Below are 26,857 nucleotides of genomic sequence, written 5' to 3'. Positions count from 1 at the left end.
ATGAGAATAACCAACAGTCTATATTCTGGTATTTTATATACATTCATTATTTTAGAAAGGATATTATCCACCAGCCTCCCAATTAGCTTGCAGTAATACATATCGTCGGGGACCCATGGGTTATCCTCTCGTGGATTCATAGCGCATTTAAGATAAGTATCACTTAAACACCACCCTAAGGGCCGGTTGTCTTTTAGGGAACCAATGATGGCATGGACAAGCTTCCGTTTGAGGTTGGTTCGCTCTCGGAGATGTCCCTCATAATAGTGAAGGGTGTTGTAGAGGTAGGTCACTGGCCGATCTGCCAAAAATAAACAAATAAATAATCCTCAACATTTGTGTTTGCACTTTTTACAATCGGGACTATCATAAACTGTATGTATATACCAAGAATGCGATCTGTGCTTTGTTCAAATTATATACACTGATATTCTTCACATGCTCTTATTTTTTTGCCCTTTTTTCAGATTTGCATAATTTTGTATAGTCTGCCAGTTATAGAAATAAGGACATTGAAGTGCCATTCCCAGGCATGGGAATCTTATTTAGCAATTGTTTGGGCTTCATATACATTCCTTTATTATCATCTTTGTACATGTACAGCCTAGACATTCTCCCATCCTGAGGCAAAGACAAGCTGAAAGCTAAATTTATTCTTCACCCAACGAACAAAAAATAGCAATGAAAGTAACACAGAAAAAGTTTTGTGGAGCTACTTACAAAATTCTAGCACTGATGCTAGACTAGCTCGGATGATGTTACCTGGTTAAGGTAATGAAACATCTGCAAGAAAACAAGCACTCTCTGAGAGCACCAAGGACCCCTCACGTCAACCCTGAGCAACCCTGATTCTCCTCTATTGGCTACAAAAATTCTTTCTTGTGATTTACAGATTCTTAGAAGACTGAAGTCCCACAAATCAAAACAGCATGCGAATTGTTTGGAGATGATGGAAGGATTTTGATTCTCTAGTAGAACTAAAAACTATGGTGACAAATCACTTGATCATAAAATTCTGATAAACAAGAGTATTGAGATGAAAAGACTTGTTTAGATAGACCATTTGGTAAAACAATTTAAACACTTCTTAAACAATGCCAATCAGAATCAATCCAAGGCTCCATATAGTCACTTTGTAATAATCACAAAGATTATATGTTTGCTTTCTTCTGACCTATGTATATATACAATTAGAAATGCACCAAATGAAATGTTAGGACTTAACAAAATTGACAATTTAATTTGTTTTCTATGCGTCTTTTGCTCAGTCTTTGATAAAATTCTTGTAACTTAAAGGATAACAAATTCATTGAGCATTTATATTTCGCATAATAAATTTTGTCAACCTAATCCAATTTGTGTGGATCTAAAATTCAAGCTGTTGGATCCCATAATCTGAATATTTTAAATCATGGCAAATTAATATATTTTTAAATGTTATCAGAAAGAGGGAAGAGAGGGGACAGATATGTTCATGCTGTTACGACTAAAGTATGTTCACAATGCAGTGACACATTTATCTCCTTAAACATATTATTGAAAGATAATTACCTGTTTCCTGCACCTTCAAGAGATTTGATGTTTGTACCGTGTTCAACTGAAATCAAGTGATTCTCTTTTTCTTGAATAGAAAGGATAGCTCTCCCTGAATCCATTTACTTAACCCATGTGCTCTCATGCCTGAGTATTTTTAATGAGGGCCTACTTCTGAGACCTGCTATACTGCCACCGCTTAATATAGCCAGACCCAACTATTCTTGTCTGTCTGCAGTGTCCATTTTTTTCTAGAAATAGTTTTCCAGCAGCAAGTATGACAATGCAATTACTTCTCTACCACATTTTTAAGACAAGCATAATCACCACAGTTGATATAAGACTAGGCTACATCATGAAATAAATAGAAATTTTAATTACAGGGAACATTTATTATCGATTGATAAATGAACATTTATTATTATTATCAATCCAGTAATATTACAGCAATGAAACAGCTTCCATTAGAACTCACCATGAAATTTGTACAAGCCTCCTAAGTGATCTAGAAGAGTCTCCAAGGATTTGGATACTGGTAGAAGTTCTAGAAATCTGTGAATCACAATGTCAAACACTGGCAGGAAGCGGAGGCAAACATTCCCAAAATAAATTGGTAAATACTGTTGCTGGATTTGAACAGGGGGATTGACTTGCTCTGCTAACCCTTCAAAGTACAGCTTTTCAGGGTATTTCTGAGGGGGAAAAAAATTACATTTGTTTAATTTTGCCTTGATTTAATAAGCTTTCATTACTGACGTTCTATTTCCCTCCCACATTTGAATAAGATTTTCCTCTTATATTTTACATCCATATTTTAATGGGAAAATAACTGGCACAAGTTGAGTTTTCAAAACATCTTGATCACAGGTGTCCAACCTTGGCAATTTTAATACCTGTGGATTTCAATTCTGAGAATTCCCCAACTAGCTATGATCAGTAGCCCCCCAAAAAAAAAAAAAAAGGTTACATCAATCCTAGTTATCACTTCAAATGTGTTGCATCACTAACAGTGGTGGGATTCCAATTTTTTTACTACTGGTTCTGTGGGCGCGGCAGGGGAAGGATACTGCAAAATCTCCAGTCAAAGATGGAATTTGTCGGTTCTCCAAACTACTCAAAATTTCCGCTACCGGTTCTCCAGAACTGGTCAGAACCTGCTGAATACCACCTCTGTTAGTGATTCACTAACAAGATGATCTTCTGCCAAAGTTGAGTATTTGTTTGTTGCAGAAGCACTGCTATTTAGGGCAATTAAGAAGAAAACCAGAAGTACCTTGTGATAGCTCATATGCTTCGTATGCCAGTCATTCTGTAGCCAATGCTCAGGGGAGTTCTCCTTCACAAAATCACTCACTCTGTTTCGGAAGTCATTGGGTTTCAATAGGAGCAACTGGATAATGAAATAGCACACCTGGGCTTCATTGCCTTCATGGCTGCGCATTGCCTTAAATAATGATAACAATTTAAAAATGAATCAAAGTTGAACTATAAGACAGAGCTACAAAATACCTACAGGAATATTTCTAGTTTCTCTGGAGTATAGCTCAAGTAAAAAAAAAAAATTCGAAATCCAGTTAAATATGAAACCTCCCACATTTTTTGAGCTGAAAAGAAGAAAACTAGGGTTTCTTAAGAATGCACTTTATTGTGGTTGAAAGGAATTCTAAAATTACTTTTTCAATACCATGCAAAGAATCAAACAGCCTTTCTACAAGAGATGATAATCCACTGACATTAACACTTGAACTAATTTCAATCCTTCCAAAATCATGTATAAAAATATGTTACCAACACCCTTCAGATCTAGTTGAGGAAGTGAGGTGAAGAAACCAACACTTACAGAAGCCTCTATAACTGTTACCAAAATTAATTGCCTGCTTGTACAGCAACGCTGTATTGCTTAGCCCTAACTGGTTCTCATCAGCTTATCTTTGAATATCTACTGTTCCATGATTAACATTAGGATCCTCTTTCCCATTTTCAATCAGTTATATTTTAACAGAGTTTTTTGGATTCAAGAAATTTTGCAAAGTCTTTGAAAGCAAATCGAGACAATATTGTGATCGTGATATCCAATTAATCTCTGAACAAATAATGGCAACTTCTGCCTCAGCATTCCTTACCAAACACAATATCAACCGATCCAATGTCACAATGTTGTACTTCCACACCATGTCATTCAGAATTTCAATACATTTGTTGAGCTGCTGGCCTCCAGCTGAGGTAGAAAATTCATAGACCAAGAAATCTGCAAATGTCCTAACATGAGCAACCAGGGCTCTGGCTCCAATTCTTTCTAATACTCTAAAATAGGACAGAGAAGTACAGCGGTGTTAATCAAATAATATGAAAATCTGTCATGCCCCTGTTGGAATCTGATTCCGAGGGGGGGTCGAGCAGCTGACAGGGAGTGGGAATGTGGCTCTGGAGGCTATGGAAGAACCTGGGGAAGGGCACAGTCCGGCTGGGCCTTCAGAGGAAGACCCACGGCCACTTCCTCTTCATCCTAGGGCATGCAGGGAGGAACGGAGAAGGGAGCAACGTGAGCTACAGGGGAGAAAAGGGCCTGATTCCCTTCATTAGCTGCAGCTGGGAAAACAGGATTTTAAAAGGGCATTTGCACACAGTACCTTGCTGGAAGCAAAGCGTGAATTATCTTTGTTTGTCAAGTCTTATTAGGGTTCCGGAGTCCTCCCAAATGTGTGTGTGTCGTTATCTTTTGAAGTCTAAAATTCCTTATCCTGCCCTGTCTCGTTAATTGCTGCAGCGTGGTGTGTTGGTTTTTATTTATAATCTACATGTACTTTGGGTTCGGACTGAATTTCTTCCCTTTAAAAGCTGTTCTTGGGAGAGTTTTTTCTCCAGCTGATGATAACTGGACATTGGGGGCCAAGTTGGAGGGACTTTACCTACTTTTGGGACTTTTGTTGCTTTTGTGCCACATCCCGAGTCATCACAAAACCAATTTCCTTCTCCTCCCTTCCCCTGCTCCCCCACCAAAAAAAGACTATGTTATCAAGCAAGCAACTTTCAAAGTTCCGCTCTTGGAAGGTTCTACATCAGGGGTGTCAAACCGAATTGCTTCGCGGGCCATATCATGACGTATCACAATGTTTTTTGCCTTTGCGGAGTTGGGATGGACATGGCCTGCCCATGGGTACCAGTTTGACAGGCCTGTTCTACATATTGAAACTGCATGAATAAACCAGATTTGATGAAATATTGTACAATGGAGAGGAGAATCTAGATTCTTTAACATTTAAATGGATTTTTTTTCAAGGCTGCTGGCAGAAGCCCATTTGTGTTGCTCTGCAGTGAAAGTTACCGGATATAAAAGTGACTTTTATCATATGACTCACAAGCTATGTAATACATTTGATTGCAGATAATCCTTGACGTACAACCACATTGGAGCTCAAAATTTCTGTTGCCAAGCAAGACAGTTGTTGAAATTTGCCTCAATTAAAAACCTTTGTTGACACAACTGTTAAGTGAATCACTTCAGTTGTTAAGTTAGTAACACGGTTGTTATGTGAATCTGGCTTCTCCATTGACGTTGCTTGTCAGAAGGTTGCAAAAGGTGTTCACGTGACCCAGGCACACTGCAACCGTCATAAATATATGCCAGTTACCCAGGGGTCATGCTATGCATCATTCCAATTTTGGTATATGTGCTGCCAAATTCTTTTTCTTTTCTTCCTCCTCTCCTCACTTTTCTTTCCCCTTTTCCTCAGAGCTGTGTACTATTACTTGCTTTCATATGTTTGTATTTTATTCTATACATACCAGTACATACATATATACATACATGCCAATTGCCAAGTGGCCAAATTTTGATCACAGAAATGCTGCAACGGTTGTAAGTATGAAAAATGTTAATAAGTCACTTTTTTTCAGTGCCACTGTAACTTTGAGAGATCACTAACTGAACGGTTGTAAGCCAAGACCTACCTGTAATGCATTACAAGAAAAGCACGCCTCAAACTTGTTCCTGTGCAATCTAGTATTTTGCAAACTTTAGAAAACAAAATGGGTGTTATTTCAAATGAATGGCCACTATGCACAAAATGGCCTGTAGGTTTACAGCATCCCAAATATTATTCCATTTTGCTTTGTAGTGCCATGGTATAAACAATAATCAAATCTTTTTAAACATACCGATAACCAATCTGGTTAATATGATCGGTTTCTAAGAGCATCTTCCAGAGGAGACAAAGGAAGAGAGGAGGGGAGCCTTGCATAGAAAAATGGGTGATGATATCATTTTCAATTGACATGGATTTCCACTTTCGATATTCCTCTTCCACATTTTTTTTAAGATTAAACCGGCTCTCTTGAGGCACATTGTTCTGTTTGAAGAATGCCTGAAGTAAAACAAGTTAGTAGTCACTAAAACAAACTTCATGTCACTCCAGTAGGATAATTTAATTTTCCCACTAGGGGGCTTAATTATGACCAATTCTCTTCCCTATCTATGGCACAATTTTACCAAATTCCATTTTGGACACTTTAATTCTAACTTTCATCTTGTTGGACAAAGATAAACATAAAGCTGACATCCTCTTAGATAATTGCTAAGAGTCAATGCTGACTTGTGGAATATAATCAATCGTTAATGTGTTTTTGTGTTTGTGTGTGCATGTGTGTGTATGTCCTTTAAAACTCTTAATAAGTTAAAAACATTTAAAACTAAGAAGAACTCTACAACAGAAATATACAAAACCCATCATGATATATCTTTTTTTAAGCAGTCGTCTGAACTGGAGCGCCTGAAGATGATATTGATATTTCAGTTCAGTGCAATTATAAGATTGAAACTTGTAAGATTATATGATTGTCTCTTATCATTAAGAAATTGAACCTTATAAAACCTTGTAATGGAATTCAAAGTTAATGACAAGAGAGCATGTTTATAAAGGTGCATTTTGTAACAAAGGCAGGGGTTTTTGTACAGATTTCTAAAAAGATGAGGTTAATGCAGAAATAGAGGAAGAAACAGAAAAACAATCACAATAGATGGAAACAATATTTAGCTCAAAGCAAATTTTACACAAGAATATTATTACCATCTTTAATGATGTAGATTATTGAACCCAATGCTTCTCAACCTTTGCAGACTTAAAATATATGAGCTTCTAACTCTAAGAAATCGGCTGGGGAATCTGAGAGTTGAGGTCCACACGTCTTAAAGCTTACCAAGATTGAGATAGACCAATTTAAGCTAAACTATTACCTGCAGAGGAGCTGGGAAACAACTCAAAGTATGGGTTGCCCAGTTATGGGGAGTAAAGCTCATGATGGTTTGCAGGATATCTTTGCACCAAGTCCCCTGAATGGAATCTGAACCTGTGAAGAAATCTAAAACAGAAAGATAAACGTAACTGAATATTCAAAAAATGAAAGCAAACACAATGGGATTAACAAATACTATCATCCTATAGTAATTCTGTTTCAGTTGCTTTTAGTCACAGTTTTTCATTTCTGCTAAGCTTTCTTAAATGATTACTCAATCTGTGAATAGTCCAAGTTCTAATGCTATCACATGGTCATTGTGGTCAGAACTGCACTGATCAAGCCAACTTATTCCTGAAGTCACTGCAAAGGGAATGGACTTCATACAAGTTCTAAACCGAATTATTATCCTACACTAGAATCTACATGTTACATCAAAGTAAAACATCTGCATGTACAATTTGAGAAGTCTAACAGTACAAGTAAATCAAAAATGATAACATTTGGACAAAGAATTGGCCTTCTTTTTCATTGAAAATAAAAAAAGAAGATACTTCAATGCAGAATGTTTGGGATACAATGAAGGCATATGCGAGAGGATTAATAATGGACTATACAAAGAAAAAGAATATTAGGAAGAGGCAAACTATTAAAGCTTTAGAGGATGATTATAAAAAACTGGAAAAAGAATTGCAGAATATGCCACAGAAAAAAGATATTAAATTCAAAATGGATATAATTAAACATAAGATGGGTCAGGCGGAGAAAGAGGAGTTGGCACAAAAAATTAGAAGTGCTAAACAGAACTATTTTGAAGATGCAAATAAAAATGATAACATTTAAGATACTTTTAAAACAATAGCACAGTTCTAACCATTTCTATTTTCTAAGTAAAATCCATGACAATCTGGGATTGTTACCTGTGACGTGCGTTGCTCTTGCTAGAGTCAAAATGAGCGCTCTGTTAAGTTCCTCCGATTCGGCTGAAAGCACAGTTTTGGGCTCATTAAGGAATCGAGTAAATTGTGGCTGGACTTCAGAGCTGCCTAAGGCAGTAATCAGCCGCAGGGCTGTGCTTTCCACACTATAAAAAAGAATACACTCTTCAGGATATGTTATGCTAATTACAGAAAATTGAAGTAGAAAACACCTAATTTCAATGAATTGAATTCTAAAATTGCACAAGCCATAAAGACCTCCCATGTGGTCAAGTTATAGATTGGTGGAAGGCATGGATTCTTGAAGGCCATTACATCAAAGAAATAAACAGGAGATGTAATCAATCCAGTATTATTTGGAATTGTAACCTTGTTTTTTTTTAATTATCATCTAGTATTTTCAGGATATACATGTATATTCCAAGTAGTTTAGCATGACAGAAATGCTGCAAGTAAAATGTACTCTTCAACAGTAAATATTTTAATGTCTAACTAAAATTACAAACTAATTAATTTCAGATACATATTGCTTGAAACGATCCAAATTTAATTCATGGATACATTTTTAAAACTAGAATCTGCAGGGGTCAGATAAAATGAAAAGGCACAATTTATCAAAAAATAAAGCAACCACCCACAAGACAGTGCTACTTTGAAGATGAAATGGAAAGTTGATTCTATCTCATCCCAAAAACAAAGGCCACCCCTTATAATAACCTCCGCCCCAAAACCCAAGGGCTATCTTAATGAAGGAAATCCAGAATGTATCTGTGAATCTGAATGACTGAGTTTATTTCTCAAAATAAGTGCTTACTAAATCACAGTCCAGAAGAAGAAAACAAAATGTTTGCCTGTCTCCTCACTTCCTTTCTTGGATCTTAAGCCTATTATTCAATTAAATCACCAGATGAAATTGGAACAGATGTTAAAATCAGGAACCAGAATTGCAACTGAGGTTTAAGTTCTTGACCAGGAGTTGCAACTAAAAATAGTAAAGTGGTGGCTTCATTAAACCACAATTGTACTGTTCACAGGTAACTCAGTTATTATTTCAATGTATGTACTACACTGAATCCAGAAGAATGCTTAAAGTCATTAATTGCTAAAACTCAAAATGAGATCTTGAATCTTTTCCTATAACGTGATGCATAGCCTTTTGAATCGATCATTAATATGGGTTGGTGTTGTTTAAATGAGCTTGGTTTGTTCAACTCCCCACACCCTTTTAAGGTACTCAATCTTACACAAATCCCAAAACTGAAGGTGGAAAAGAAATTCAAACTCCGTCACTCTCAAGTTTGTTCTGCTTTGTAAAGCTATAATAGAAAGAATGGCAGAATCTAGGAGCAGAGGGAAAAGGAAATCAGCCTCGAATCCCTACATAGCCACAAGGGAACTAAGCTCAATTCCTCTTGAGTACTGCTCACCATCATTTAACTCTAACCAAGTGTTGACCATTACCCAAGATGACTTCCAGTGCAATACAACTACCTTCCTCACTGAATCCATTATGTTTCCTAAATCTGAAGAAAAGGGAAGGTAACTCCATTTCACAGGCAGTGGGCAGCAGGCATACTAATATCCAAGTCTATATGGACTACTATCAACACCCCCCCACCCCAAAAAAAACCCTTCCACTTTGTACAAATTAGCAGGACGGTCATAATTTAAATGCATGGATTTTGTTCCATTTTATTCTTCTATGACTTCCTGAAAAGCTTACTGTCTCTAAAGCAAAAATGATGATTTGCTGAAAATACTGTTACCACAAATGAAGCTGGTTTTGATTGGTCTGTGGAAAGGCAGCTAGAGAATGAAGATTACTAAGTAGCTGGACTCTGTAATGAGGCTGGATGTGGTGCATGCGATAGCTGAACATCTCCAACAGGGTATGCAAGATTCCCCAAGCATGAGACTTAAAAACTGTAGGCAGCAGTTGACCTGAGAAAAAAAATAAATCCTGCCAATTATTTCCTAGTAAAAAATTAAGAGAGCCAGTTTTCTTGGAAGCATAAATCCGCCCAGATTCTTACATTTACAAACAACTCTCAACACAATATTCTTTCCAGTAAAATACTACCACTATACAGAAAAATCTTAAACAGAGGAGCAGAAAGGTAGGAGGCCCATTTCTACAGGCATATTATTACTATACAAATAAGACTATCACAGTGGTTAGATTGTGGAGGCTGTAATCAATCAAGTTCTGGAAAGTTACAAATTAATTGATATCAACTAATATAAGAACAGCCAAACTTTTCTCCTGAGAGACTGAGTCTCCCATCAGACATAATACCCCATATTCTTTAGATTATTGCGTGAGGTTAAGGAATGATTTCTTTGATACTATTTTGACACTCTTCTTACTGGAGAAGAGCTAAATGCTGGGAACGACTGAGGGCAAAAGAAGAAAGGGGCAGCAGAGATTGGATGGAGTCACTGAAGCAGTTGGTATTAGCTTAAATGGACTCCAGGGGTTTGTAGAGGACAGGAAAGCCTGGAGGAACATTGTCCATGGGTCGCGATGGGTCAGACACGACTTCGCAAGTAACAACAACAACAAAGGAATAATTTCGTTGATACTATAATGTGCAAAGAAGCAATTAGGCGAAACAATTCTTGCAGGATCCTGTTATTGTAACCTTACAATTAAGATAATGTTAAATTCATCTTCTTGTCTGGACTAGCTTGAAGGATTGACATCAATCTTGCAATCTGAAAATACATCTCTCCCTCACCCCCTTGCCTTTTTTAGTCCAAGAAACTAGGGAGGGTCCTTTCTGATATGTTTACCATGCCCCCATTCCTCCTGTAGACTAAGCCGTCTCTTATCTGACTGTTGTGGCTCCTCTTCCTCCTGTCTCTCAAGGACATTCTACAGATCATTGCAATTGCTTATTCTAAGCAATTCGGTTTGGAATTTATATCATTAAAATCAGCAGTCCAAAAGAATATTAATTAATGAAGTTTTCTTACTGATAAAACCTTTGATGCCCAAGGATTCTATTTCCATGTAAACCAACAAACGACTGTATGTTTCCACAAGAGCTGGAGCTAACGCCAAGCTAGACTTTGCATGGGCCAGTTTTATTACTCTGGTGGCTATGCTATGAATAAGGCTGGAAAAAAAGAAGAAGAAGGTATTATGTCCAATAACAAATTCTAAAAATAAGGAAGGACTATGGGATTCAGGAAAAGCAGTCATGTTTGCGTAACACAACACTGAAGGTATACATCATTTTCTTAGCATTCCAATGACAGCTCAGCTATGATTGGCAACCCCTTTGTAATTCAGAATGTTACAATACAGAGAATCCACCAATTTTGATTGGCACTAACAGAATTTAAAATCATAGTTATTTGTTGGGTTTCAAACTATAGTTAAGGCCTAGATGCTTAACCACAAAGAAGCCATCAGAATCATGAAGCAGCTGGCAAGGCCAGGGTTAAGGAGAGCCCAAACATTCATGCTAATTACCCGCTCCAGTTGAAATCATGGAGAGCTTATGGCCTCTATAAGGTATTTCAATTTAATATTTGAAAAAATAAACACCCAGAGTGGTTTTGACGTGTCAGGCAAATGCACCTACTGTTGTTATTGATTATATTTTACCTCATTTTGGCATGGACTGTGAGGGAGTCCAAGAGGTTCATTGGCAGTGGTGTGATTGAGCCTGAGGCCATGCAGTTGGTTCCTGGGAGAGGTATTCTCATGTTGCCATTCCCATAAATAGTTTCCACCAGAACACCCATGGGTAATGTAAAGCATTCTGAATTAGTGGAATAAGCATTGCATAGCAAGGCGATCTTGTAGTCGTTCATGTGAAGACTTTTATTCCTCAGACTCTGTTGCAAGAACCTGGACACCGAAAGATACTTAAATGAATAGGAGAAACCTGTACAAAAGATCTGATACACACTAGCCATCAAAAATATATATATATATATGTAATTAATGGTATGTTAAGAATCATGGGGACATCAACTTTTTCTGCAGACTAAGACAGACACTACTTGGAGTGAATTATAAATTAGCGCAACACCAACTCAAGTCATCTCTTACCACATGGCCTAATTCTACATAGTTGATCTTCAGGCAAATAGGGAAGTAACTCAAAAATCCCAGGTAGGCCCATTAGAGCATGTCTAAATGGAGATGCCAAAATTTAGCGGCAATTTCCCAATCTCTCTACCTTGAAAATAAGTAAAATGGGCATAGCAAACTTTTGCCAGGCTGAATATATCGATTTTACCTTTTTTTAAAAAGATAAAAAATGAAACTAAAACCCTGACAAAACTGGACAAAATAGGACAGAAAAGTCTCCCTTAAAATGATTCATTCATAATAAAAAAAAACCCACAGAACAGCTTCTGGGAACTTAGATAAGGTTCATTCTTGAATTTCCTTGAAACTGTACCTCAAGGGTGGTTATTTCCTTCTTTCTTTTGTTTAGTAGGAATCGTTCCATTTTATTGGACTTTTAAATATCAAGACTATTATGTCATCCTGAAATTTTACTGCAATGCTGGTTTCAAATGCTATCTTGTGTTGTCTTTTTTAAATTCGGGTTTTTTTGTTTCCTGATTTTAAGCATGCATTTTCTGATGCTCTGCAGTTACAGGATTTGGTATGTATTTAATGTAAAAGTTAAAATATATACTTCTTTTGGGTGGGAATCATTGCTCATCCTCCTTTCAGAGATTTCCAGGATAATCATTATTGAAAAGGATGATCATTATTTACTAAACATAATTACTCGTGATGGAGCTTGAGAGAATGAGGAATTGGAATCTGTAGTTTAGAATTGTCACTATGAGCCTTTCTGTTCAGATGTATCCAGATACAGGTCATTGCAAAAGCATGGGTTGACTGCGGTTTGTTGATATCAGGCACTGGAATGCACTGAGGGAAAAAGATGAATGATGTTAAATTATATTCCATTATTATTCAGCAAATAGATATGGTGAATCAAAATTTAGAAACAGAGTATCTACATTTTCAGAAACTTGTGTACCTGTTGAGGTAACTATTTCTTAAAATATCAAACCAATTCAATATAATACTCACCTTTGTGCTTTCTCTCCCCCCCCCCCCCAACTTGACCATGCAATCAGGATTGCATAATTTTGCCAAGTGTCAGATTTCCTCCTTTATCTTTGAGAGCCTTTTTCCAATCTAGATTTTTCTCTTTGGAACAGACCACTGAACTATGTTGTTAGCTTTACTAGGTAGTCAAACAAGAAGCACATCCAGAAACATGAACACTTTATTTCTTGTGAATTTAATTAACCAGTGAAAAGTATTCTGTTCTGTCATTCCCTGCTTGGAGCAACAATCTAACAGCTGCCATAATGGGCATTTTCAGGTATGAACCTGGCTATTATATCTGAAGTTGTAAATCATTTTCAAAAACAGTCTCATATAATGCCCATTACATATGATATCTTTAAAAGTGTTTGTCATGTCAATATTATATATAATTATATACATATACACTTTTTAGCATTATAAAAAGTGTATTATATGAAAGAAATATCACAGTAATTAGTGGGATTACATAGGATGCATAGCTGGGAAAAGCCAATAAAGAAACCAAATTATTTAGCACTAAGCCTGGATTTATAAACTTTCTCAGAGTATAAGCTTGAATTTTCAATACAATGACACCATATCCAACACAACTTTTAAATACAGATACAGAAAGCTGTACAGGAAGATACAGAGTTGTACCTTCTGCCTACAGAGGACAGTGTCATCCAAATCTCAAATCAAATGATCACGATGTTATATGGATGTTATCTATAATAAAGTATAAGATAAAAACCTCAAAGGATGAGGTTTTAGACCAACAATACCCAATATCCAGGAAGTTTCAGGCTCCCCTTTGCCAAATAATCCCCTGTGGCAAAAGGATTGGTTTTATCCCTTGGATATACAGTTAAAAGTGAACCATAAGTAATAATAGTAAAAATATTTTAAATGGCGACTCACTTCCTTCTCAGGATAGAGGAGGTCAAAGAGCTTCATAACAGGAAGAAAGTCACCTAATGCATTTTTCTGAATGCTTCCTGAGATAAACTGTAATAATACCCACATCAAATGGTCTCGGCCTTTGATCAGGCCTCGTCCTGCCAACTATAAGACAAACAAACAAACCCCATTAAGATCAAAAACACACTCCTAAGTAAGCTCTCACAAGTTTCTAAAAATGATACATGCAAAGATGCTTTTCCCCACAAATTATTTGCCAACACTGAGGTAACACCAACTGTTTTGATTCTAGGCAGCTCAAAAATTCTCGAAGGTATCTGTTTCCTGTAAAAATCCTAGCTAATTTCAAAAATCAGATATATTGAGAGAGAGAGAGAGAGAGAGAGAGAGAGAGAGAGAGAGAGAGAGGCATCTATCAAAGAAGGATCTCTAGGGCTGTGCAAAGTGCACACATATGCAGAGACAGTCAAGAACGGTTTCTGAAACAGGCCTGAAAAATAAAGTGGCTTGAAATATGTTTTGCATATGTTTTCTGTGCTTTGTGCAGCTTTTTCTCACAGGCTTTCAATAGCCCTGGTGCTTGTCTATCAAAACAGGAAGGGTAACTTTCTAAAAGACAATTTCATGTCATAAGAGGAAAGTGAAGCAGTTTTTGTGTTCCACATCGTTCAGTCTGAATAACACAGATGGTTTCTGTTACTAGGTGATGTACCAAACACTTCCTGTGCATTTTTTCATTACTGACCAGCTCTGTCCTGCTATGAATAACTGATGTTAATTTTTACTGTTAAAACAACCATTGTTGGGATACCATTTTGCTAATGCTTGCATGTAATGTCACATCTCTAGGTACCCACTTACCAAACTAATAGGTGCCAAAACTGAAGGATCAATGAACTACAATAATGTGTGCATGTGAGAGAGTTTTTAAAAGCTTGAAAAATAGTCATCCATTTGATCTCGCTACTGAAAAACCTACCTTCTGATGCAGAGACAGGACCATGTGAGGGAAGCTTGCGAACTGAAAAAGTACAAAGAAGATAAGCTGACTGGAGAGATGCTGCCATAGCAACTGGCTGGTTCCACCATCATCAAATTTCTCCTCCGTCTCTGAGCGCTCCATGGCATATACCACCAAATCGACCAACTGGTCCTCCAACACAGGGCATCGCTGTTTGTGCTGCAAAGTAGAAATCAGATACAACATTCCAAAAACTAGCATTTCTCGTTTTCACGCGTTACTTTAGTAAATTGGGAAGCATGACATAAAACATTTACAAGGTAAGCCAATGCATTAAAACTGTCTGATGTTACAGGTCACTTTAAATCATACTCTTGTTTTTTAATGCCAATTTACCAAGCCGCTTCTCTATGGAATTGACTGAAGATATTGTTTTTGAGAATACAGTTCCATGATGCATTTTTCATTAACAAACCTAGGAATATGATACTTTGGAACAATGCTACAATTTATTTGTTTTGACTTGCCTATTCCTAATAATGGAAAAACTCAAATAATGTAAGTAAAAGCAAACTTCCATTTACAATACAAATTATGCTTTTCTATTCCTTCTTTTTCACCCTGTGCAATTTTTACTTTATGTATAACCAATTAAGCATGATTTGAAGTTAATTTACAAAAGCTGGGAGGGATACCAAACATATATCCTCTTTCTTATTCAGACTTAATTTGTCACAACTCAATAATTTAAATAGAATGGGTTAGAAGGAAAAAAGTCTAGGTGCTTATACCTACATATTAGTATGTATGTGGTTTGATGTTACCCATGAACAGTTTGATTGCATTCATGGATCCTGCTAAGCCAGACACAGGAGATAAATGAAAGGTCAGGAATAAGCTTTAGTAATCTCAAACTTGCACTTTGCACTCCTCCAGTAATGCCATAAATAATCTGGAAGTCTCTGCTTTTATTTAACTGGAGCCTGTCATGTTGCCTAAATAACTGTGGTTTGCATAATTAGTTTTAAACCACCCAAAAGTGTTTTGAGAAAATGGTTGCTGAAAGCAGCCAATGCTCTAGTTCAGGGGTCTTCAAACTTGACAGCTTTAAGACTTGTGGACTTCAACTCCCAGAATTCTTCCTCCAGTCATGTTAGCTCAGGAATCCTGGGAGTTGAAGTCCATAAGTCTTAAACTTGCCAAGTTTGGGGACCCCTTCTCTAGTTTACAACAGTACTAGATGTTTTACCGGAGGGTACCAGAAAACCGTTGAGGAAGTTCTAAACTTTTCCCAGCTGTATAGAGGACATAAAAAGGAGAGAATGAGCCTCAGGCTTTTCACTGCTCATTTCCTCTTCATAAAACACCATATGGCTTGGCATGTAAATGTACTCACTGCACTCATTCAACTCTGATTTCTAACTCTTCATGTTGTTTCCAGACAACCTTAATGGGTTTGGGAAAAGACGAAAGGATTATGTAAGAAGCATTCCACTGAAATATGTCTAAATGACACATGGCAAATTAGATCAAACTTTGTACTTGGATACTCCAGACTGGAACTTTATAAGATACAGTGAGACTGTAATTTTTAGACGTAATTGTGTGGATTCATGTTCCCTCTGATACTGCTATAAAACTAATTAGAACCATTTCTGAGATATTTAAAAAAAACCCTCAAAGAATATTGGTTTAAGGACCTGTAACATAAAACAGCTTTAGCATGAAGAAAAATATATTATTTTAAAGAGACAATACAGAAAAGATACGGAGCTGTTTGGAATCTAATCGTGAAAATGCTGCGTCCCTTTCTAGAGGCAAAAAAGGGGGATTTGGGGGTTGTTTTCTTTTTTGAAAAAATTTGCCACAGTATCCAAATATGATTTATGTCAAAACATTTTAGCCCTCCTCTTCATGAATTTTCCTTTGACTAACAGACAACCTACAGTACACTTCTGAATTTAAAAAAAAAGAAAGAAAGGAAAACCTTGAAAAGAAATACTTATTCTAGCCTAAATCAGAGGTGGGGTCACTTTTTGCCATGAAAAAGGGATTTATGCTTTCCAATTAACAATACAATGCGAGAATGGCAAAATTTTGGACAAAATCAGAGAACAGCACTCTCTCTTCCACATGCTCGTTGCCAGCTCAAAACTGCCCCAAGTTACAATTCTTGCTGAGCTTTCTTGAAACATGCTTAAAAACAGAAGGATTCTAATAAAACAGAAAGCATTAGTTGCTTCTGACTCTCTTTCAAAATCACAATGCCATCATCACAACTCAACCACATTACAATTTTACAAAGGGCAATATCAACACCAGTTGAGAATACTTTTTTTCCCAAATGCAGCTAATTATGAAGCAGAGCAGAATGCAACAGACAATACTACAAACTATTCAATGATTCAGCATGCAAAACTACTGTGTTCAGGGCTTGAAATTCACTATAATTTGATATGGAGAAATACAACATTGTGGTGGTAATTATCAAGGCAGGATATATCATTAATATTTATGTGTTTTTTTTTTAGTTTGGAAAAAAAAATAGAAAAGCCAGTTCTTGGCTTCCACCATACTCTTAACTTGACCAGGAAATGGAGCCCATAAAGCTGCAGATATATCAGTTGTTCTCAGTTTTTCTATAGAAAAAAAGAGGCTTAATGAAAAAAAAAACTGCTTGGGTCTTAGCTTTTGCTGAGTTTTGCTCTTATAAATTATACTCTCAGTGCTTTGACACAAGGGAAGATCGAAGTCAAACTGTTAAGAGGACAACATCTGATTCTCACCCTGACAGAAGTTACAGGCAAGATCGCTGAGATACTGCTCAATTTCATGTTTTTTAACTTCAACCTCAGGTTTTCTTCCAAAAGTCAATAATACTTATCAGTACTAAAGGTGTCAAACTATGAAGTGGACCAGTTTGATTTTCAGGACATATTCATGCTATTTTCTTGGCAATCATATGGGAGTGGCCTGCTCTTTCCTTCTCCTAGAAGTTTGTCAAATTCTAAGTCCACCATACAGCCCTGCTATTTCCCAGGTCTCTCATCCTAGTATTATACCAGACCCAACTTTTAGTTTCCAAATCCAGGTAACCTATGTGATGCTACATGCTGAAGTGCCGGGTTCTATGTTATATAATGATGGGTGATGCTAGTTCTTCTCTAAATTAATTCATAAACAAGTGTGCCAATCCATTCAGAAGTTATGAAGGCTTACATAAAAACATACTGGAGCTTCTATGGTTACAGTATTAACACGACTCTCTTGTGCAGAAACCAGCCACTATAATAAAATAGCTCAACTCTTTTAAGAGAAGTTTCCCTTTCTTAGGTAGCAAATTGGACAAATGATACCTCAACTTTCTGATTTCAACTGTCACTGGAAGAGCCAGCATTTTTTTAGTATATAGTTCTGAAAAAGTGTAACTGTATTAAACTACTTGACAATTAAGCTATTTGTAAACGTTAGAATTCAGGAGCCCCATTCTCATGTACAAGGTACAGAATATGTATTCTCATTCCTGTAGTTTGAGTCTCTTTCTTTTGAAAGCTGCATAAACCATTTTTTTCATTATGCTTCACATTTTATGTGAAAACTGGCTCAGTGGAGACAAGCATCACTATGTGGAGGGACCTTAGTGGATATATTAGCTCTAAAAACACACTGAACTGTACAACCCTGTGGACAGAGAGATCATACACCTCTTCAGCTGATTTGTAAAAATCATTTTACTTAATATCAATATCAATTAAAAAACTTCTGTAATGATAGCAAGTTAACATTCTTAAAAGAATAACAAGGTTTGATATATGAAACTCAATAAAGAATAGTTTAAGCCCAATTTCTATTGATTTTAGGTGTTTTCTAAAAAAATAGTTTTAGTAACCATTGGGGGGAAAAAATCAATAGAAATGAAATTGCCAGTTTTAATTTGAACTGACCACAAAGAAATGGTCTTTTGAAAACAATACTATATGCCTGTGCCCCTCAGAGAAGAGTGAGAGATATTGTGTTCTTACACATTTTACCTGTACAACAAATTTCAGTAGTGGTAGATACAGAACAACTATGCAATACAGACCCTTGGGACTACCCTGTAGAAAATACTTATAGACCTATGCTGAGACCATTAGCAGATCTAATTTTTAATGTGCAGATTAGCAGAAAGACAGGTCAGCATAGCCAAAACATTCCTTAATCCAGCTATTACTTCTATAGGTGCAAGCCCACTGCCAATTTTTTTCAAAATCTCTTTCTCTTAAACAAGGGTGATAATTTGATTGATTGACCCAAGTTCCCAGATTCCTATTGCACCTTTCCAGCACCATTTATAGGTTTAGATCTGAATAGTTTTCATATTTCACTTTGAACTACAAATTCCACTTGTAAACTACAAATCTGCATCTAATATGAAATGTTCAATTCAATTCGAAAGGCCAATTCAATACTTAGTGCATAAGCTTTGGGCTGAAGCCAGAGAGCGAACTGCAACAAACACCAAATCTTATGATCAACTAAACAATTTACTACCTTAAAAAGATTTTGTAAAAAAACAAATCTAAACATGGTAAAACTTTTGCTTGAGGAAATAGGGACTGAAAAGATAAATCTTAAACTAACCCTAATAAGGGATGTTAGTAGGACTGATGATGTAACCTTTTTATCTGTAAATCATGACTGCAAAAAGAAAGGAATTTTGTTTTGAAAAATGAACTATCCAAGGTTCTCTTCCATTCATGAGTCTAGATCCTGAATGCTAAAATATCTGAGAAATTTCACAAGCAACTATATAGGCTTTGCTCTAATTTGTCTTATTTTAATTTATTTAAGCTAATATTTGCTCTATTTAGAGTAATATTTGCATTGGGTTTTTAAAATATTGCTCTGGATATCCTGGGAAAAAGGACAGTATAGAAATGATGATGATCACAATAATATAATTGAAATGGAATAAGATCTGGGCTATTGTTTGGACTAGAATTATACAGAATCAACTTTGAAGCAAATTATTTCTTTTCAACTTCAAAAAACAAAATAAAAAAAGAACCAAAAAATAGAGGAAAGTTTTCAAATAGCGTGTTCTTTAAGAGTCAATATCCCATCTTCTTAAGAGAGGCGTTATGAACATAATTGTCCTATTCAGATCAACTAAATAAGGAAGAGAGCCACTTTGGTGATCTAATTACAGAAACTAATATTGGAGAAAACCTTTGAGATTTTCTAATCTCAAAGGGATTATCCTTGGAAATATACAAAATATAAAATATAAGGGTGGAAATATTATTGGAATGCATGCCAGAAATAGAATGCCAGAAAAAATATACTTTACCTTGGGATTATTATATGAAACAAATAACCAACAATTCTTTTGTAATAATGTTTACACTGCACATTTTACCTGTTTCCAAGTAAATCAAGGAAGACAGATTACATGGGTGGGCCATACCACATTTAACTTTGTATCACTGGATCTTTATCTGCAGGGGAAAACCACCCTTAGCACATGGAGTAGTATGAGCAGGCAGGCTCCTATTTTTGTGTATTTTAACTTAATGATCTGTTATCAATGTGCAATATCAGATGAATGCAATTCTGGTGCATTTCTAAGTCTAAAGTACCAAAGAGATCTCAATATACCCCCATGTCCCAGCAGGTTGTCCCCAACCATGGTTTGCACAGTTTGAATATTAGGCAGCTGATGGGATTTTCAGCATCATCTCTGAATTCCCATCAAAAAATGTCACACACGATCCTTCCATGCTTTCCACTGACAAATGAACAAGAAATTCACAGACTGTTGTTAATATGGCAGCACACCTACAACTCAGAGTTTGTCAGCATTTCCATCAAAAAAAGAACCATTAATTCCGGATTTTGTTGCTTGACGATAACTGTTTGCTCTCAGAAAATTGAGATTAAATGACAAGTCTCAGTGTTTCATAACTCACCTCGCATGAGGCAAGAACTTTCATTTCATTTCATTTCTAAAACTAATATCATGGAATTTTGAAGTGTTTAACTCACAAAATTGTCATTCTTAACTCAAAAGCATTTGTTTACTGTAAAGTTGAAAGAAGACTTCAGGAAGGCAATAGGTAGGAGTCTATAAATATAGCAGAAAAGAATTACAGACAGTATCTTGTTTAATACATTGGGAGCTCAATGTTTTTCCCCACAGAGCCTGCTTCCCTTTCAAGGAAGAAAGTTGTGTCTCGTTAAACACTTCATCTGGTTTGAATGAGGTGGGAAGGGAAAGAGTAACGCTTTAACTCCATATATAGAAAACTTAGGATCTTTATGGTAATGTTTGTTTTTTATCATATCAAAAAATCCTTCCTATAGGAAGCTCTTAAAATGCTTAAAATGCAAGATACAATAGCTTAAGAAAAGCTAACAAAGTTAGTTCCAAAAATGCTTTTCGAAAAGCAACTCCATTTTCTTGGGATGTTTTTCTTTGAAGACATTTCACTTCTCACCCAAGAAGTTACTTGGATGAGAAGTGAAACATCTTCAAGAAAAACAAAACACCAAGAAAGTTCAGTTGCCTTTTGAAAAGCACCTTTGGGACAACCATGATCTGGATTATTGAAAAGCTCCATAGACATCAAACAAAATAGGTACACATGTTAAAAGTAGTATGATGAACTCTATTCTGGGAACTCCTGTAGATCAATTATTATTTTATGTAACAAGTTTGTCTGTTATGTATGGGATGCAAATCTCCTAAAAAGCATATAGAATAATAGCATTTATAAATATCAAAAGACCCAACGTCAGTTTCCTATTCAGGTAATGCAGAGGGGGAGAAATGTGTAACTGTGTTGCTATATCAATTTTTGTAAAGCATTTTGTGATACTTTTTTTTAATGAAGAGGGATATCTTCAGAAAAGAACAATAGATTGACAGACATCTCTCTTCGTTTGCATAAAGAATGCCCGGACTCTTAAAATCTATGGGTTTAGCCATCAAGCAACATTGCATGTCCCCTTGTCCATAGTGAATTGAAAAATGAACACATGTGCATACTACAAAATTTGATGTGTTGTCAAACGATGAAACCTCTAAACACACAAGGGATTTAAAGTGCAATGTAATTTTGAAGTGCACAGGGAGTTCACTGACTTTGGCAGTTATGTAGCCATGATAAAGGAAAGAACATTATATACGGAAGTAGGACTTTCTTTGTGCCATTATGGTAAAGAGATTGTTGTCTTCCAACAGCTCAATCTGCCACAATCAGTACTCTACAACTCAGATTCTTCATTATGGCCAACGTATTTTATGTTCAGCTATAATGTGGAATGCTGTGCAAAGTAACATGTGGAAATGCTTCAAAATCTGTGGAAATGGGGATTTATTTACTTACTGTACATGTATTATTTTCAAGCAAATGTTATGGTCAAGTACAATCCATGAAATAAAAGGTTTTTTTTCCCCAAAATGAAAACACTGACACAACCTTCACTATGGTATTGCACACACTGTCATCAAACTTTACTTAAAATAAGGTTAGATTAGAAACAGACTAAAATTGCCAATATTTGAGTGTACGAACAGGCAAGCATATACAGCAAGTAAAAGTTGCTAATTTTTCAAAATTTTCCTCCTCCTTTTTTTTCTTCCACCTAATTCAGCCCATTTGGAGCTTCTTGGGGAACACATTTGTTAGAGAGGCTGAGAATGACCTTTCCTAGTCAAGTTGATTTTTTTACCAACAAATCTTACATAGTGGTTAATTTGAACAAAATGAATTTTCTTTTGATCTCTTTGTAGCAACTTTGGGGTTTTTTTTAGACATTTTACAGTCCGAACAAAAATAACGATGGGACGGCTTGGACAGTAATGGATAAATCTTGTCCAGGTACTGAACTGGCTATGAATATCCTTTGGTAACCTTATAACCTCCGGTTTGATTTGAAGAGGAAGCGGTTGTTATCATTGCATGTGAAAATCCCACCAATTTCAAGCCCTGGCCAGATGCGTATTCTCGAACTGGAATCAGTGGCTAAAAAGCAGCCAGCGTATCGTTAGTCACAATACAACAGTAAGGTTGTGAACATACCTGAGCAATGTTCAAGGTCTAGAGCATTGGAGGATGGGCAGGACAAGACAGGACAGAACAAAAATAAAGGAAGAAAAAAAGAAAAGACAAAACAGTGACTATGAGGCCAGCCTCAAGTTACCCCAAATCAGACCAAGCCCACCCACATGGTCAGGCAAAAAGAAAAAGGGAGAAAAAAAAAAGAAGCACAAAAATTTAAATAAAATATATCAATTAACAGTAGACTATTCATTACCAGCAAAGGTAATGAAAACATGCCAAGGCATTCAATAGACAAATTCTACCGACTCTTCATCTAAGCAATGCATCTATCATCACCATCTTTCAGTCAATCAATCAACCAGTCCATCAATATTAAACGAGAAGATGTCTGCTGTAGAACGAAATCTGTCCAGGGTATATTTGAGGCTGGCCTTATAGGGAAAAAAAGCAATGCCAAAAAATATCCTTTAAAAAAAAACAAAAAACCAAAAGACCAAAAAACTATCTTTCAATTTAGAAGTTTTTTTAAAAAGCAATATGTAAGTAAACAGAAATAATCATGCCCAATTCACCTGAGGCAATACTATTGAAAGGGGGTAAAAAATAGGACCCGATCCTCAACTGTTTTGCTTAGTTAGCTACAGCAAAGAAAAAGAGAAAAGAAAAGTGCAGGTTCTATGCAAAGGAAAAGCCATCACAGCACAATACAGTACCTGCTTGTTTAGGCCTAGCATATTGCAGACCATATCTCGGGAATAGGGCTGCTCCAGCACATAACGCAACAAGGCAGTCTGAGGCTCAAACAGATCCTTGAAAACAAGAATAAAAGCAAACAAATCCCAACCTATTGGCACAAAATAAAAAAAGTTGAAAACTGAAATCAAATGCACTGTCTACACAAAGCAGCATTTGGCAACGTTAACACCCAGGAGCACTAACATACACACACAACGATACTTCCAGACATCCTTCTGCACATCCTTCCAGTAAAACAGACACATTTGGCTGATAAGGGCATTCGGTCTTGCTATATTACTTAGGTATTCACACATTAAGAAGTCACAAAACTTTCTGCAAAGCAAATTGAGATTGCTGGGTGGCATGGATAGAAATCTTACTTTAGAAATCTTAATTTAGATCAGGGGTATCAAACGTGTGTCGTCACAGTATCGTCGCGTGACACATCACAACCCCCTTCGCTAAACCGGGCATGGGCGTGGCCAGAGTGTGATGCATACGGCCTGTGGGGCGCGAGTTTGACAGCCCTGCTTTAGATTCTTTTTTAAAAAAAACAAAACCATCCAGACTATCCTACCATGAAGCATGTGACAGTGGCCAGACCTAAAAAGACTGCCAAATGCCAAAACAAAGCGTTAACTTAGATATATGTTCAATTATCTTTTTTTTATCTCAAATGTTTTTTCTGCCAGATTCTTATTTCAGGCTTCATTTGTTTAGAGGACAAGAGTGATTTGTTACAAATATTAGGCAGCATCTGGCAGAATCATCTATCTATAGAGAGGGAAATTAGATTTGTGCTAAGCATCTATAAATGAGGAGCTTTACAATGCATTCACCCTCAATAAAGTACTGTACCTCTTTCCGAGTCATTAAAATGGTTATGAGGTCTGCAGGGCTCATATGGCCGCTTTGGAAGATGTTCCCAGTTGCCTCCAGGCATAGAACCATTCTGCTTCAATGGCAGTTCCACTAGACCAGGGGTGTCCAACCTTGGCAACTTTAAGACTTGTGGACTTCAACTCCCAGAATTCCTCAGCCAGCAAAGCTTCTGGAAGTTGAAGTCCACAAGTCTTAAAGTTGCCAAGGTTGGACACCCTGCACTAGACCATTTTTTTTTGGGGGAGTGTACATATTACTGGGGACAGTTTCTGAAACAGCTGCAGGGACTCATTTACTCAGCTGCTCTAAAAACCTGGAAAAAAAACCCTCCCCATTTTCACTGAAGCTAACCCTAGTGGACAAAAAGTTCCTATTCACAATGGTTTCATCATATTTATGGCTTTATTTTCCAAGCTTTTCATGTTGGAAAATTAAGAGCAAAGAATCATAGTTAAAAGGAAGGTGTAAATTTATCTCGAGCTTTATTTGGCATAAAAGCAGGACTCAAGTTGCAGATGTAATTGGATGCAGCTATACCTGCTTATTAAGGAAACAGAATGAAGTTTGCATTTTATTTGGATTTTCTTCTATTAGCTTTGGAATCTGATGGAAATGCATCATTTCCTCATTAATAACCTTTTAGCAGAGTTTTTTCTTTTAAATATTGTTGCTGCACTCTTGTTTCTTGCAGATATTTTGTATTTTATATTTCTGTGACTTGGAATAATTGTTTTCTTACTTATTATAAGGTGCCTAAAATTTGGTGGGCCCTAGTTCAGATCATTCAAAAATAATATTGGAAGAGGTACTGCATGTAGAATATGCATAATTTATATTATGCTCAAGTCTGGTCCTGAATTTTTGGATTTTGAGAAGAATCTTTTTAAAAATAGTTTGCTGTGGTTTGAAAAAATTTAAAGGAATCTCTGAGACATCAGAGATTCTGTCAAAATCTTTCCAGGGCTTACTTTAAAGCTCGTAACATATTTTATTCTACTTTTCTGATAGGTATGTAGGTAAGAGAGAAAGAGAAAAAGAAACAGAAGGAGAAAGAGAAGGAGAAGGGGAAGGGGAGAAAGGGAGGAAGGAGGAAGGAAGGAAGGAAGGAAGGAAGGAAGGAAGGAAGGAAGAAAGAAAGAAAGAAAGAAAGAAAGAAAGAAAGAAAGAAAGAAAGAAAGAAAGAAAGAAAGAAAGAAAGAAAGAAAGAAAGAAAGAAAGCTTTTTCCAGGATTAGTGTAATGTTTGGGATATCTTCCAAGAGTTCAAAAAAACACAACACTCCACATACACACCTATTTAATGTTTCTTTAACAAGCATTCAATTAATAAATCTCAATTTTCACTAATTTTTTTAAATAGGATTAATATGCTTTATTCTATTATATTTCAAAACATTCATAAAGGTCGCATGCAAAGGTCACCTTATCATAGGGCAAAAGGCCTTTCAGTGGAAACCGAAGTGTTGTCGGGTCCAACTTCCATGAATTGCAAATAGCACCAGAGTTGTTCACTACAGGAAGAAGACTACATCGTCCTGGATACCAAAGAGAGAAAATTACAAAGTATATCATTCCCTAAATGTAATGATTATCATAATTGGGTTATTGTTACTTAGTTGTTGTTTTTTATAAATATGCAAAACTTTCTACAAATGGTTAGACCGGGTGCCAGCAACTCACGCCTCTGGACCCGCATGTGGCTCTTTGAGTCCTCTGTTGTGGCTCCCTGTTGGGTGATCCCATCGCTGGTTGGCCCCACCCCTCACCCTCCCCTCCTAATCACTCTTTGCCTGGCCTGAGAAGGTAAAACACAAAAAACAAACAGAAATGAGAGGGGAGGGAGGGAGGGGCAGAGAGAGACAGAGGGAGGGAGAGAGAAAGAGAGAGAGAGAGAAAGAGAGAGGAAGAGAAACCCATTTCTCACAGAAAACAAGGACTTCCGGTTTGAGCTTCTTCAGCAACAGACTGAAACCTCGTCTCTGAGAGGCTTTGATCCGTGCTCGCCGCTGGAGCGCCCTGAGCCGGCTGGTTTCGGGGCTAAGCCACCCGATAGAGGTGGTGAAGAGGGGAGAGACTGCCAGCAGGGTTGAGGAGAGCCGCATCTCTCCTCCCCAGCTGGCCATTACTCCCTTTCCCGAAAGCAGTTGCAGTGGTGGTCAGAAATGGCCACCACAAAGAAGTACTCGACTGGAAAAGAATGTGCAGGAGGAAGATAAGAAGAGAAAGTTTTGGTTGACCAGGTCAAACAGCAAAAGCAACAAATAAGGTATCCTGGATTGAAACTGTTAAAAAACAATAACAATTTTCCCTAAGAAGGTTTTTAAGCTGTGAAGGAGAGAGAAAAGGGAAAAGATTTGGTTTTCTCCTTTTCCTATACTGACAGCTAAGAGACTTAAGCAAGAAATTGGAAAAAAATCCACTTTGACATCAATAGGCATTTAATGCTGAAAATAAAAAGTCAAAGGGATAATAAAGATTTCTGGATAATTAAAAGCTTTTGAAAACAGGAAAGGAGAGAAAAAGAATAAAAGGGT

General features: G+C 36.6%; 1 protein-coding gene across 2 annotated transcripts in view; it reads right to left on the bottom strand.

The window, feature by feature from the left end:
- Positions 1 to 26,857, bottom strand: part of MED23 (mediator complex subunit 23) — a 45,217-nt gene that overhangs the window by 7,226 nt on the left and 11,134 nt on the right. The window contains exons 9-24 of one of the 2 annotated variants that reach the window (XM_026705497.2): positions 25,746 to 25,858; positions 23,418 to 23,513; positions 22,723 to 22,740; positions 14,675 to 14,875; positions 13,696 to 13,839; positions 12,461 to 12,606; positions 11,317 to 11,562; positions 10,680 to 10,822; positions 9,470 to 9,644; positions 7,686 to 7,849; positions 6,767 to 6,891; positions 5,692 to 5,897; positions 3,657 to 3,837; positions 2,807 to 2,977; positions 2,009 to 2,225; positions 65 to 301 (exon numbers count right to left, since the gene is read on the bottom strand). In XM_026705497.2, coding sequence (XP_026561282.1) covers positions 65 to 301; positions 2,009 to 2,225; positions 2,807 to 2,977; positions 3,657 to 3,837; positions 5,692 to 5,897; positions 6,767 to 6,891; positions 7,686 to 7,849; positions 9,470 to 9,644; positions 10,680 to 10,822; positions 11,317 to 11,562; positions 12,461 to 12,606; positions 13,696 to 13,839; positions 14,675 to 14,875; positions 22,723 to 22,740; positions 23,418 to 23,513; positions 25,746 to 25,858 — 2,583 coding nt within the window. The remainder of the gene's footprint in view (positions 1 to 64; positions 302 to 2,008; positions 2,226 to 2,806; positions 2,978 to 3,656; positions 3,838 to 5,691; positions 5,898 to 6,766; positions 6,892 to 7,685; positions 7,850 to 9,469; positions 9,645 to 10,679; positions 10,823 to 11,316; positions 11,563 to 12,460; positions 12,607 to 13,695; positions 13,840 to 14,674; positions 14,876 to 22,722; positions 22,741 to 23,417; positions 23,514 to 25,745; positions 25,859 to 26,857) is intronic. The other variant, XM_026705498.2, reaches the window with a different exon arrangement.

Source organism: Pseudonaja textilis, chromosome 1 (genome assembly GCF_049901715.1).
Source record: "Pseudonaja textilis isolate UNSWEBS1 chromosome 1, rPseTex1.2, whole genome shotgun sequence".
Classification (NCBI taxonomy): Eukaryota; Metazoa; Chordata; class Lepidosauria; order Squamata; family Elapidae; genus Pseudonaja; species Pseudonaja textilis.
This window is presented reverse-complemented; position numbering and strand designations above follow the sequence as displayed.